At 34.3% G+C, this 14,785-nt stretch overlaps 1 protein-coding gene across 2 annotated transcripts in view; it reads right to left on the bottom strand.

Annotated features, from left to right (window-relative positions):
* Positions 1-3,421: 3,421 nt before the first annotated feature.
* Positions 3,422-14,785, bottom strand: part of LOC132696049 (pyrethroid hydrolase Ces2e-like) — a 13,521-nt gene continuing 2,157 nt past the window's right edge. The window contains exons 2-11 of one of the 2 annotated variants that reach the window (XM_060660591.1): positions 14,185-14,316; positions 8,984-9,115; positions 7,007-7,183; positions 6,385-6,715; positions 6,116-6,324; positions 5,336-5,474; positions 4,835-5,010; positions 4,655-4,784; positions 3,687-3,819; positions 3,422-3,631 (exon numbers count right to left, since the gene is read on the bottom strand). In XM_060660591.1, coding sequence (XP_060516574.1) covers positions 3,445-3,631; positions 3,687-3,819; positions 4,655-4,784; positions 4,835-5,010; positions 5,336-5,474; positions 6,116-6,324; positions 6,385-6,715; positions 7,007-7,183; positions 8,984-9,115; positions 14,185-14,316 — 1,746 coding nt within the window. In that variant the 3' untranslated portion in view covers positions 3,422-3,444. Of the gene's footprint in view, positions 3,632-3,686; positions 3,820-4,654; positions 4,785-4,834; positions 5,011-5,335; positions 5,475-6,115; positions 6,325-6,384; positions 6,716-7,006; positions 7,184-8,983; positions 9,116-10,646; positions 10,758-14,184; positions 14,317-14,785 lie in introns of those variants that run through there. The other variant, XM_060660592.1, reaches the window with a different exon arrangement.

Genomic DNA, 14,785 nt, shown 5'->3' with positions numbered 1-14,785 from the left:
ACAAATAGTTTAAAACATTTTATTTCAGTAGACATTGAAACTACAGGAAAACGTTTTTATTGCTGATACAGCAAGCTATAATGTGGGTATGAAAAATTACAGTTGCTGTAATGAGCTTATCCAATTAAGTAGGCCGGCTAACCGCCGAGTGAGCAGAAATTCGGCTTTTAACACATATAGCATGCTACGTAGCATGCCTTTGGCTAGCAACTTCGGTTGGCCAGACCATCTGGTGTGGCTAAGGGCTTGTTCTAGAACTCCCGTTTCCTAAAACAATAATAATATTGCATGTGCTTCTCTTTGTGTGTATTTCGGACAATTTATATTTACCTTGAACCATGAAGGTGGTCTATAATTTATATAAATCGAGAGAAAAAAGAAGAAAAGTAGGCCATTACCAGATATTACTATTGAAAAAGTATTAAGTAGAAGAAAAAGTTATACTCGGAAACGTAGTAAAGATATTTACTCAAAAAATAAATGGATATGTGGATGTAACAAGTTAAGTTAAATAAATATTCAGAACCATAATGAAAAAGTGTCAAAGGATGGAATATTTTATAAAAAATTATTAAATGCATTAATTTTTTGGGGAGTTTTTGAATTGACTTTCCGTCTGAGCGCTACTTCCGAAAATCCCGGGAATTTCATGGACTTCTTTTGGCTAAATTAGATACAAGTCTAAGTGAGCCCCTAAAAAATTCTTCGATATTTAAGGGCCCTTACAAATAACATATAAATAATTGAAGAAATTGGATTAAATTAAGTTTTTTTGCAAAAATTGAAGAACATCTTCAAATTTTTTCCCCGAGCCCGCCATGATTCCCCATTTTGGGCCTCTCCATATTGGTAGACTTCGCATCTACGGTACGGAAATCGAGAAGCTAATAAAGTTAAAGTCTTTTTTACCCTATAGTACCTCAGAAAAACCACACGCTCGGTATCTAAGTGGGCCGTGACAGTTGGTCTTTATATCACCGTACAAAACAATAAACCAGCAGGTGTACTTGCTATTAGAATAGTTTTTAGCAGTAGATACTAGCTGCATTTGGTCAAAATCTATCCAGTTGGTGAAGTTGGAAATTTGAAAATCCTTATGGATTAGTGGACGAGATGCGATTTGTTGATTAGAAGACTTATTTAGTGTTGAAAGTGCCGCAAGTTTACTCCTTTAAACGCTATTAGGTTCTTTTATTACTTGTTTGTTTTAAATATTTACGTCAATCTATAACAAGCGAAAACCAGATTTTTAGATAAGTATTTTGATTTTAAGAGTTTTTGCGTTGAATCTGTGAGTCATAAACACTTCAAATTATCGACACCTTCAATTCCACATTTTTGTTAAGCTCTGCATATTAGAAATAAAAATTAATAATCGGACAAATAGTTTTAAAATTTTTATTTCAGTCGCCTTTTAGAGTGTAGGAAAACGTTGAAACAATTAAATCTAAAGACCCCGGCAACAGATCGGAGATTTTGCTAATTTTTTCTTTAATGGATTTGCAAAAATGTTACTTTTTATTTCCTTTTCATTTCAGTAACAAGTTTATTATAACGCTACTAAGGGGTGTTTCTTTTCGATGTATAGAACTTTAAGTTGCAATAAAACAACGATGGATTATTCGATTGACATGAATTTTATTTATTCGAAAGATAATCTTTTGGCATTACATTTTAAATATGATTTCATATGACCGCCACGGCTGGCGCGGATGTAGTCCAATCTGGACGTCCAATTTTCGATGACTTTTTCCAACATTTGTGGCGAATGTTGTCTTCCAAATGGTCAAGCGTTTGTGGCTTATCCGCATAGACCAATGACTTTACATAGCTCCACAGAAAGTAGTCCAGCGGTGTTAAATCACAAGATCTTGGGAGGCCAATCCACAGGTCCAAAACGTGAAATTAGGCGGCCACCAAACGTGTCTTTCAATAAATCGATTGTGGCACGAGCTGTGTGACATGTTGCGCCGTCTTGTTGAAACCACATCTCCTGGAAATCATGGTTATTCAATTCAGGAATGAAATGAAAGCTCTATACCGATCACCATTGACTGTAACGTTCTTGTCATCATCGTTTTTGAAGAAGTATGGACGAATGATTCCACCAGCCCATAAAACGCACCAAACAGTCAGTTTTTCTGGATGTAACGCTGTTTCGACATACACTTCAGGATTAGCTTCGCTCCAAATGCGGCAGTTTTGTTTGTTGACGTAGCCATTCAACCAGAAGTGCGCTTCATCGCTAAACAAAATTCGCTTATGAAAATCGGGAACAACATTTTGGGCCCATTCGACGAATCTACGCCTTACTTGACGATGGTTTGGCTTCAATTCTTGTACGAGTTTTATTTTTTTTTAACACGTAAACCAAGATCCATCCGCAAAATCTTCCAGAAAGTGGTTGGACACAGATTCAATTCCTGTGCTCGATGGCGGATGGACTCATTCGGGTCTTCCTCAATGCTACGCTCTACAGCAGCAATAGCTTCTTCTGCACGCACCGTACGGCGTCTCTGGGGATGCGAGTTATTAATAAGAGTAAACGATAAAATGGACTTAGTGCGCGATACGTATTCCGCACAGAACCATTATTTTCGAAATAAAATTGCACTATTTGCAAGAGTTGTTCAGGCGTGAGTCTATTCATGATGAATTGACAAACCAGACTGAGAATAAATCACTTGACAACTGTTAAATCGGTCACCATCTTGAACAGTAAACCAACTTAAAGTTCTATACATCGAAATAAAAAACACCCATTATAAAAACCACCTAAGTGACTACTAGCGGGCTTGTAATTTGCTAATGCAGCTCAGCTATAAAATGGCCGTAAGTAATGAGGCTGGACTTTGCTAAACAACCGCCAAATCAGCAAAAATTCGGCTCTTTGCAAATGTCGCATACAAGCGACCTTCCTTTGGTTAGCATCCTCGGTGATGGAGGCGTTGTTCTGCCGTCTCTTAAAGCTGGTGTGAATTTGGGCCCCAGCATGAACCATTCTTGGCCTTTCAAAGTACCACTCCTACTCTCAGAGTTCGCAACTATGAGCACCAGTCCAGAAAGTAATAAATTTATACTCATTTTAACTATATAATAGCTAAGTATGGTCCCTCACAATTCCACACGCCAGGTAGATAAGTTGGCCGTGACAGTAGTTCTGTCAAGCAGCATGTACGTGCTATTCTAGTCAAAATACAGAATTGAAATTTGCACATCTTAATGGATTAACTGACAAGAACCGGTTTGCTGATTAGAAGGCCCATTCAGAGTGTGCACTATATTCACTTATGTTAGTGCAGAGGGTTAGCGGAGGGTTGGATATTAACGATTGTGACCTGTACGTCACGACATGCACTGGTCGATCACGCCACTTTACAATAAATCCAAAATAAAATTTCTGTTTTATTTCAAAGTGTTCTATATTTTTCGATTAAACATATTTTAAAATCCTATAAAAGGTTGTTTGCCGTAAGTATAGTAAGTTTCGTTCCACATGGCGAACTCTTTAGCCCTCCTGCCTCTTTTAATATCCAGCGTTTTGCCAATGTCTAAGTACTGAATATCCATAGGCGAAACTTGCGGCCAGGTTACGTTAAGAAGTGGATCCGACTGGTCAGGAGTGGGATTTCTACAAAGAAACACAATTGCAGAGTAGGGTTAACGAACATGAAAAAACGACTTACAGTGTTTTCGCAAAGTTTGTCCAAAGTCTAACTAGTTTATCTCCCGTCAAACTGTCTTCTTTCGTTGATGGTAGTATCAAGAATGGATAGATATAATAGTTGTCTTCAGTGTGCATAACATTGCCCTCCGTACCTGCGCAGAGTGTATGATTTGCAAATTATATCCCAATTGGTTGGTAGCTTAAAATTACCAAATTACCATAGTATAACTGTCATGGTAATTATTCTACCTAATAAATTAGAGTTTCTCGCTATGTGTTTATCTTTTACTAAAATGGAAAAAATCAGAAACAAAATTCTATATAACCCATTACCAAACACTATTTTCTATCACCCGTGCCTTTTTGATGGAAGATCGTTGCTTCAATTTGCTTACATAAATTGCCAAAAAAAAAAAAACTGAAAATATTTGGTCAAATTTAAAATTATGTTTCACGTTTTGAGACAGAATTTTATATCACTTTTATAATAATAATAGCAGTATATACAGAATGTGTGGAAATTCGGCGATCGGTTTTAGGAAAACTGAAATTGTACTAAAGTTGTAGCAAGAAATAGGAAGTTGCGGAATAAGTGTTCTATCCAAACTTACTACTTAATTGTTATAATATTCCTACCGCGGTCTTCGGTATAACCTTTATAATTGCAAATACGTAATTTTGTTTGTAGAAAAAGCTCTACCTAACAAGTTTAGTTTTAGCTCGTCTGGATAAAAATTAAAGCATTCCGTACGTGGAAAATTTTCAGCTATTATTCGGCAAGGAAGCGCAAGCAACTAACCATAACACCTGCCTCTGGTGTATGGAAGTGCCGTCCATCATTTTCATGATATTTTAACGGGATGTTCCACACCGACTTTAGTGTAATCAAAATATTTACTAGTTTCCCATAATACATCGCAGAAATTTCCGAAATATATAAAAATTCCTTTGTGTTATCATAGATCACTGTTGTTAAATACTCCTCACCTTCGACTTTAATGTGAAATATGCTGACGATACCTTCATAGGAGAATTCGTAAAAGTAGACGGGCGTATATTTCGACTGGAGTTCCGCTTGCTTTAATGCTGATGTTACAAACATGGTGTCACTGTCATACTAAAATTTACCATATAATGCTCCAGGTAACATCCACCTTTTTCTTTTACCTCTATAACGGCTGCTAATGATTTTGAAAATGATCCGGAGTTGCCGACATATGTTTCTTTTATTATATTTGCAACTTTGTTCAAATCCACACCATCTAAGGGTATCAAATCGTAGGGTATCAAACTGAGGATGTTGGTATCGTATTTTAGTGCAGTTGCTTCAAGGGCACTCCAGTCTAAAAATTTCATTAAAAAGTGGTTAGGAATATGTATTTTTATGTATTTATGTTTTTTTTGTCCAACGAATAAATGAATTTTTCATAAAATAGATCTTGGGTTTATTGCATAATGCTGGTTTAGAGAGGCTTTGGAATAATAGTTTATGTATGAGTATACCAGTTTAGTCTCGGTCAAAGATGTGTTTAAGATCTACAAAAAGTTCAGCCCACTAATGAAGAATACCAGATTCAGATTCGCTTCCCGATACTCTTTTTTTAAGAAGGTTGATTCAGACTATCTGCACTCTTTTTTTTATTTCGTTGCTTGTAACGAAGTTCATACCTTCATACCACATGAGACCTTCGGCAGATGTAGTTCCGATTATGAGGGGGACTTGGTTAAAATTTCCGGATTCCAAGAGGGGAAAAGCTACTTCAGTAACGTAAGCATCTGAATCTTCTACTTCGATTATCGGTCCAGTCTGTAAATTGGTAAAGTTATTGTTACTCCATTGAGTTGAGAATATTTAATGTTTAAAACCGCTTTTCTCAACCTTTTTTCGAAGGCACAATACCGATAATCTAGAAATATGTATTTCAAATTCGAAATAACCGTTTTTGAAATCAATAAATCTTAAAATTTGGCATTGTACTCCAAACTATTAGAAACTCTCAAATTAGGATATATTTTAGATGTTCTGCTTGAATTTTACTCACTACATCTGAAAAATTATAGTTTTATTAATTATTGTACGCTAATAGGTAATGAGAGGTTCGTGTATGAGCGTTGTGGGAACCATAATAATTGGGTCTATAATGTAAGTAATTTAATGGAGTCAAAGTCAATTTTCTTTTTACAAATTGACGCATGCGCACCAGGAATGTGGAATGTCGCAGAAAACCTAAATTATCATTTACGGAGAGGTGAACTGTTTGAGTTTTTAAGGTCTATGGTTTCAAGGCAACTTTATTCCCTTTTTATTGACAAAAAATGTCCAGAAAAAATGTTAATTTAAGCCGACCATAGTTGATAAAAATCAGTTGAAGTTGGGAGAAGAGAGTTTGCAAAAAGATTAAAAAATCTACTGTTAAAACTAATCCTAAATTAGCAGTAGTTACGTACTTGAGGATCCGCAAGAAAAGCTTGACTTAACACATCGACAGATTGACTCTGAAGAAAGTCTTTTATTTGAGTAGTAGTATTTCTTTCTGAAATCGTGGGATCTATAAATTTGGCGAGGTTGTAAGCAATTTGTTTGGGGTTATCTTGCGATGCTAATTCTATTTTGAACAAAGTGCATCCACTTTGGCATATTGCAGCTCGATATAATCCTAAAACGCAAAGAGCCATTATCCGAACAATGAAAATTAAGGTCTAGAACAATGCAGTACCAGCAGACTTCTTATTGACGATATGTGTCCCAATGGATATGCCTCCAGCGCTTTCTCCGAATATGGTAACTTTTTTCGGGTCACCGCCGAATTGTTCAATATTTTTTTGGACCCATTTCAAAGCCAATAACTGATCTTTGAAGCCGGCGTTTCCTAGGATTACATTATCTCCCGTAGATAACCAACCAAAAACTCCTAATCTGTAGTTCGCCATTACTACTATCACGCCTTCATTTACTAATTTGTAAGGGACTAGAACCGCGTCTGTAGCACATCCTGCTTTAAAACCGCCCCCGTATATGGCGAACATTACCGGTAACAACTCGGTATTCTGAAAATGTGTAAATTTGAAAAAAAAAACATTGTTAATGTTACAGTTCTATTTGGTAAAGTTAGTTTATGTATGAATAAAATTTCGGGCTACAACAATATATTTATATACCTAATTGAAAAAAAGATTTAACAGATAAGAACTGGAATTACCTTTTTTGACAAAATTGCAGTAAAGTGAATATTTCTTTTTATAAAAACTGACCCAAACATAGTTGCTAGCTATTTATTTAGTATGTTAAAAATGACAAGCTACTGTATTAACTTTTGAAATGTCTCTTTAACAACTTACGTTTACATTGGGAGTGAAGACGTTAATATGCAGGCAATCTTCACTTTGTTGCAGCAACTGGGTTGTCGTATTAACCGTTTGGTTAGTTAGGGTTGAGGGACCATCAAGTTGAATGCAACATACGGCCGTATTGTTTGAATCCAAAACACCCTCCCATGGTTCCGCCGGTACCGGAGCCTGAGTTTATTGTTATTATTTATTATTATATATTATAAGAAAGTGACCAATTGCTTTTGAATGGGATTATCCAATGGTGGTCATTAACATAAAGTTTGGGAATTTAAATTCAGGTAAATTTGTAGTCCGTAATAGAAAATAATTTTATACCTACCTGTGTTTACTATTCTTTGGTTGGGTATACTACTTAGTTTAAGTTTATTAGTAATCATTCTTATTTCGTGTGTAATACAGCGTGTGTTGAATCGTGTGCGAATTATGCAAAATATGTGCGAGTCTAGTGTATCTCAGGAGATGCTCCCGCCCAAATGTAGAAAACACTATTCTATTGAGACTACGGAAGTTATAAACAATGTTTATTTGAATATTATTGAATGTGGTGCCAGCAAGTAAGCATCTTTAGAAGAAACGGCCACATTGACGAAAATTCCAACAACTGTATGGAACATTGTGAATAATCCCATGTCAGCGAGGAAAAAAAGAAACGATGCTGACATTTTCTCGAGTGTAGATGAAAGTGATCAAGATATAATACGACGTAAAATTTACCAATTATACGAGGAACAAAGCGTGCCTACATTAAATATCTTAATTAGGAGGCTTGAAAAAGATGAAACCGGTTTAAATGTGGCAGAACTACCTTATGGAAGTGTATTCAACACATGGGTTTTAGATAAAAAAAAAGCAAGTTTTAATGGAATCTTTTAGAATTCGGAACTGGCGACAGGAATATCTAGAAAAAAATAGGATTTACAGAAAACAACAAAGGCCAATTATTTACTTGGATGATACCTGGTTCGACACTTATGATACCCCGGAAAAGGGTTGGGTTGACTCAACTGATAAGTATAAAACAAACACGCCATCAAAAAGAGGTAAAAGAATAACTATTTTGCATGCTGGCTCTAAAGATGGTTGGATTCCAAATGGACTTTCTCTGTCTGCGAAAAATATTAAACATTCTTCTCTGGGTTACGATGAAGACACCACCGCCGATTTATTTGAAAGTTGGTGTAAAAACAAACATTCCTCCTAATAGGGTCATTGTAATGGACAATGCAAGTTATCACAGTAGACAGTTGACTAAAACCCCTTCCTCATGTGACACAAAAGCAACAATCCAAAACTACATGTATAATAACGACATTTATTTTCATGAAGAATATACCAAAAAGCAATTAATTGAGGTTCTAAGGTATACAGTTTTAAGGCTTCCACCTTACCACTGTATATTTAATCCCATTGAACATGTTTGGCACCAACTGAAATCCCTATTCGTCGTAACAATGTTTTTCCCCGTGTTAACTCTAATGTCCTCAAACTTATAGAAACCGAAGTTTTTAACATCCCTCGACAAAGTTGGGCAAATTCTGTTAAACATATAGAAAAAGCAGAACAATCGTATATCCACATTGCAAATAATATAGAACAAATAATAATTAGAACAGGTGATGATAGCGATAGTGATACTGATATATTATGTGAATAATTTTAAGTAATTTAAGTAGGTAATAAAAATAATTTGTAATTTTATTTTAGATTTAAACATAAATACATAAATAAATCAATAAATATTGTTTAGTATCTTTCCTAACAAAACCCCAAATAATTAAATTCTAAGCAAAGTACGGACTTGTTCGGCCATATTTCATTCTTACAGCTTGCCCGGGTCTTTCCTTAATTCGTATCAGTTAGTCACTTTCTTATATCTATGAATAGACTTTATAAGGTGACGCGACAATTTTAAGACAATATTTTAAGAAAGAAACAGCCAAATTCAGTGGGTGGGAAATATTTTACCTGAAATCTTAAGTTTCCTAAGGGAGGTTTCGCGAATGGGATTCCTCGAAAGGCGTATATGCTTTTGTTCTGGTATATAACTTCGGAGCCCCGAACTTTCCCATCCGTGGTATCGACTATAAGGTCTGCAATCTAAAATTTATTATTATTAAGTATTTTGTCGCTTCTACGCGAAAAATAACTAAAGACAAAAAGGGCTCCCTCTGTCGGTGTGCAAAACAGTGCCGATCTTTCTCCACACTTTGCTATACTTTTCAAGCCGTTCGCTAGGCTTATCGAGGTTGTAATGGATATCTCGTATGGATCAAGTTTGTTTAATTGCATTGTGACGGGGTGGATTATTATTTGCCATTTAAAAAAAATACCTAACCTTGTATTATTGTATATTAAGGGTGGTCGTAATATTGAATCCCAAATGAGTGAAAATAAATTAAAACCAAGTATGACACAACGTATTCATTTGTAAAATGTTAAACAATTTTTATGTATTTTGTTCCATAATAACTTATTAATAAGTTTATTTGTTATTAGTATAAATATTGCAAAAATTAATAGCCTATTTAACAAAAGAGAAATCTTTTGGATAATGCAATAACTCTCTTGGTATTACTTACATGAGGATAAAAAATATTAATATTAACAAGGTGGGGAAAAAATTCTATCTTATATTGGCAACGTCGATAATATTCAATTTCCATGAACTAAATATGTTTCGAAAATCCCTCTATACACATGTTCGAGGCACCTGACCGGAACAAGACCCTGAAAGGGAGTAGAGATCTGTCGCCCCGTCACGTCCTTGTCAACTGTTTGATCTAATTACTCAACGGGAAAACTTTGCCCTCTCCCCTCTTGTCTCGAATACGGAAGACTTTGTGTGAAAAAGGTGTATTTAAGCATAAAAGTAAAAGACAAAGAAACAAAGAGTATAGAAAACGTACTTTAATTGAAATAGAAATAAACGGAATACCTTAACATAGTAGAAATTTAGCAACAGGCGATTTTTTTTGAGAAAACTAATATGTAGCTAGTTATCGAAAGATCGTCACAGTATCTCCTAAATTGTGTCGAAACTTCAAAAAAATGGCTGGAGATCGATACAAGTACGAATATCGAGGGCCAAACTCAATTCAGTAATTTGAAAAACAATTTTAGCAATACGTAAATACAATTTATAAAAAAGGGATGACCATCGATTAGGGGGTAACTACAATACATTAAAAACTTAACGTTATATAAATAATTATATGCTTTAATCAGAGAAAAAATGTGACTACTTCACTAATTTAACCGACCTTGTAACTTCAATAACAATGAAGTTTGCAATGGTCCCGACTTGATTTTGTTCACACTGTCTACATACCAAAGCTAGAAGAATAAAATTTAAATTTAAAGTCATTAAATTTAAATATAAATTTTAGTAAGACATTTACGTTTCTAGTAACCTTTCTAAATTCGTTGGGACAAAAGTAAATAGGGTATTCCATTTAAAATAACAAAAGTATAACGTGTAACGTAACAGTCGTAAATCTAATAGCACTGCTGTTAGCATTTTTGAGATCTGCATGTTCAAAAACCCCCAGCTTTGGCTGTTCTGGAGGTATTTAAACGTTCCGGTAATTTTTACTAACCCGGTATATACATATATTATTAATATACTTACCGCATGTGAAAGAAATAAAAGACTCAATAATAATTTCATGATATTAATATACACAATGCCTATAAATATACTACTATTGAGTTTAGAACCTTACTTTATAATGAACAGAGTGAATGCAACCTGAGATTAAATTGGTACGCGAGGTGATTATCATTACAAGTGTTTTGAACTTCAAATCACCAGTATTTGTTTAATTTCGACTGGCTGAATATACGTCCACCAATAATATAGCTCGCGGTATTTCACTTATAACAAGGTCAACCGTAAGCAAAGGGAAATAACCATGTGATTTTCTGTTAAATTTTCGTTGGGATAGAACTTAATTCATGACATTTTTATAGCGTTTCCAAAAAAATTGTAAAATTTTAAATTATTATGGGAATTTTACTTAAAATGAAAATTAACAAGCTAAGGAGGATTGCTGAGATGAATTACAGCGTTTTCTTTTTGTGATAAATAAATATGTTGACAAATAAGTGTCATTGTGATAAACATAGCAAATAGGCAAGCATCTGCTAAATTGAATGCTTCAAACGATATCGAAAAACATGTGACTCATATGCTCTTCAGAATTATCTGAATTTGTCATCACAGTTCGATTTAATTTTGTTCCATGGACACAACTTAAGTAAAACATTTTCAAAGTGGAACATTTAGAAACATGTAAGGTGGAAGATAAATAAAAGTATTAATGATGACATCACTACGAAAGGTGAGGACAGAATAAATATTTTACATTTATTCGCTGTTTTAAAACGAAAGTAAAAACAGGTTGTGTTAGATATTAAATAGGAATTAGCCTATTGGCTGGAATCACTTTTATTTTATAAAAAAAAACCGAAGATACGAGTTGATTTACATCCACAAATTTGTGACTGAAGTTTTTGCCTCCATTTTATGTCATTGAGTCATTAAACTATTCTACAAATTATAATTCTGAAACTCATTCACTGAAATTTTGAGTTTCGGGTTTTTAGTTTATTATTCATGCTATTGCAAAATTATCTGAGATATATGACTTTGTTAGTGTCTTAAATACTTCTTGCTCTTTCCACATAATTTTTTAGTTTTCTTATATGATTTTCAGTAACATCACCCTATCCAAGGATCTCATAAGTTATTATTATTATTATTATTTATTAACCACGTTTCATACAATCGGTGCAAGTCATTAAATATATAGAGGTATAAGAACATATAGAAAAAGTAACATTACAGAAAAACTGCTGCTTTACAACTCATTAAAATTGTTGACAGTGTCAGCTCGCAGCGAGTAAAAGCAATGCCGTTAATGAAGATCGTAATAAATTTTGAACAATATTAAATCAGTCTGTTCGTGTTTTGAGCTGTTATCAGGTCATGTTAACTACTGCATTTTGTATTCACTCTTCTGAAAATTGACGTTTTAAAGATTCAAATCCAGGAAATTTGTCTCTTAAAATTTTAAGTCACTTTGTTTTTGTTTACACGTTCACAAATTAAATATTTTTTAAAAATATTTATCTCAGGTGGTACGTGATACGAAGCTTTTGCACATAACGAGAATATCTGTTTTATTTTCATATTAATGAGGAATTATGCATCTATTATGATGAGCAATCAGGAGAAAATTTGTATTTAAGAAATAATTTCCATAGTTGATACACTCTAAAAGATATATGTGCAAACAAAACTGAAGGAAAAGGAAGGAGAAATTTGAGGAATATTTTGATTGGGTGAGAACAATCTTTATTTATTAAATAATGTATTTATTTATTTAATCAAAAACCTATGAAGGGTTGTTGACTGTAGGTATAGTAAATTTTATTCCACACGGAAAACTTAGCTTTTCTATGGTGTAAGTACTGAATATTTGTTGCTAAGACTTGAGGCCACATGACGTTAAGAAGCGGATTCGACTTCTGAGGAGTAGGATTTCTTGAACCGAATATTGCCAGAGTTAGACGGTTAGAAAACATTAACGAAATCAACTTACAGTGTTTTGGTAATATAGGTATATCAAATATGCGACATCTTCTGAGTGCATTACTTTGGCAGCACCTGTGTAAAATCCATTAGTTACTGCAAAAATATCGGTTCGGATTACTAGATAAAGGCCATTTTAGTCACCAGTATGATTTATCATGAGCGGAACAAAGTGGTGCTAGCGACTAACGAAGTTTACCAACGTATTGCATACGAACAACATGTATTCATTGAGTGATGTCTGACGTGATCGTCAGAACTGACAAATGTCAAAATAACATGAGTGACTAAACCCGTGACTAAAGTAACAGAAATGTCGGAAGTGGCTCGCGACCGTCGATGACGAAGCTGACATCTTACGGTGGCGTTTTCCGTGCACTGACCTCAAACTCAAGGCAAAAAATAGCGGAGTCGTAGCTACATATATATCGTGTAATTGATTACAATGCATTAATCTGCGGTTCCTTGGAAGATGGGCTAGATGGTGGGAAATTAGGTAGACATATTGCAACTAAATATATAGATGCTCTGTAGTACAGGAATTTTTGAAACGACAACGAAAAAAATTTTTTTTTTAAACAAAGCGTTTCTAAGAGTTTTAAAATATGCTCAGATCTTGTCAAATATTCTGCAAAAACGAATTTGCAGATCGCTGTTTAGAAAAAAAATTGGGTAAATTGCAGGTTAGTGAGTGAAATTTAGCCGCCCGAGGAGCATTAATTTTTGCTCTACTAGTTCTATATCTATATCTATTCTATAGAGCTAGAGCTAGGGATAGGGCTAGAGCTAGAGCTAGAGCTACAGATAGCGATGGAGCTAGAGTTAGAGTTAGAGATATAGTTGGAGATAGAGATAGAGCTATAGCTAAAGCTAGAGCTAGAGATAGAGATAGAGCTAGAGCCTGTGATAGAGCTAGAGCTAGAGATAGAGGTACAGATAGAAATATATTTAGATATAGAGATAGAGATCTAGATGATAAAAATATAGAGATATAGATATTCGTCCACTCTTTCGTCTTATTAAAGGAAAAGAGTAAGCGGCACGGCTTTCCGCGTTACCCACGTCTTTTACGTCTTTTTAGTTTGATGGTCTAATACATAATGCTCCTGGTCAAGTGTCGTGACCTGCTTTTAAATCTTTCGCGGGTACGCATCAAAAGTAGACCCGAAATCTCAGCAAACACCGCAAAGCGACTTCCTTTTGTGATCGGCTCAAGTCCGTTAAAAGAAATAATGTAAACATAACATATATATATATATATATATATATATATATATATATATATATATATATATATATATATATATATATATATATATATATATATATATATATATATATATATATATATATATATATATATATATATATATATATATATATATATATATATATATATATATATATATATATATATATATATATATATCCTATACCAGGTGGTCCGTTTATGATGGGATGGGATGATACTTTAAATTCTTCGGATATTCTGAGATAAGACATCATCCGATAATAAACGAGCCACCAACGTTAGCAGCACTATCTCTCTTCGAAGGAAGAACATGTTTTTTACCTGGAATCTTAATTTTCCCAAAGGAGCTTTTCCGAATGGAATTCCTCGATAAGCACGTATGCTTTTGTTTTGGTACTCCATTTTGATACCCCGGATTGTGCCATCTGGGAGATGGACTTCCAGGTCTGCAAACTGGAAGAAATCAGTGCAATGAGTTACCCGAAGTGTTAGAATAGATTTGATCATCAGGGAATATGTTGGGAAGATCCGATTGTTCACTAATTATTAATATTGGTGTTCATCGTTATGTATATTGATAATACAAAGTTGCAATGTTAATGTTGCGCTCAAGCATCGAAAACGCTCAGTGAGTGAAAAAAAAAAGCCACCACGAAATCAGATATTTTTCTCGTTGTCGTCGTTCTTGTTGTCCACAACGTGTTTAGAGAGCTCCTAAATGGATCTTACCTTTCAGTGTGTTTACGACTGCGGTCCAGTTTATTTATGTTTGTTTTTAAAAACGGCATGAGAAAGGAAAATAAATTTGCGCAACAAGGAAGGGAGAGGAAAGGTGGTGCAGTATCAAACCAGTACGGTACCATGTTCCATTTTCTAAAAATTAAGAACTATGTAGTTTAATTGATTGATGATTGAAAGATCA

The sequence above is a fragment of the Cylas formicarius genome, unplaced genomic scaffold (assembly GCF_029955315.1).
Source record: "Cylas formicarius isolate icCylForm1 unplaced genomic scaffold, icCylForm1.1 PGA_scaffold_1__22_contigs__length_36826433, whole genome shotgun sequence".
Lineage (NCBI taxonomy): Eukaryota > Metazoa > Arthropoda > Insecta > Coleoptera > Brentidae > Cylas > Cylas formicarius.
The sequence above is the reverse complement of the archived record's forward strand: the minus strand, read 5'-3'. Positions and strand labels throughout refer to the sequence as shown.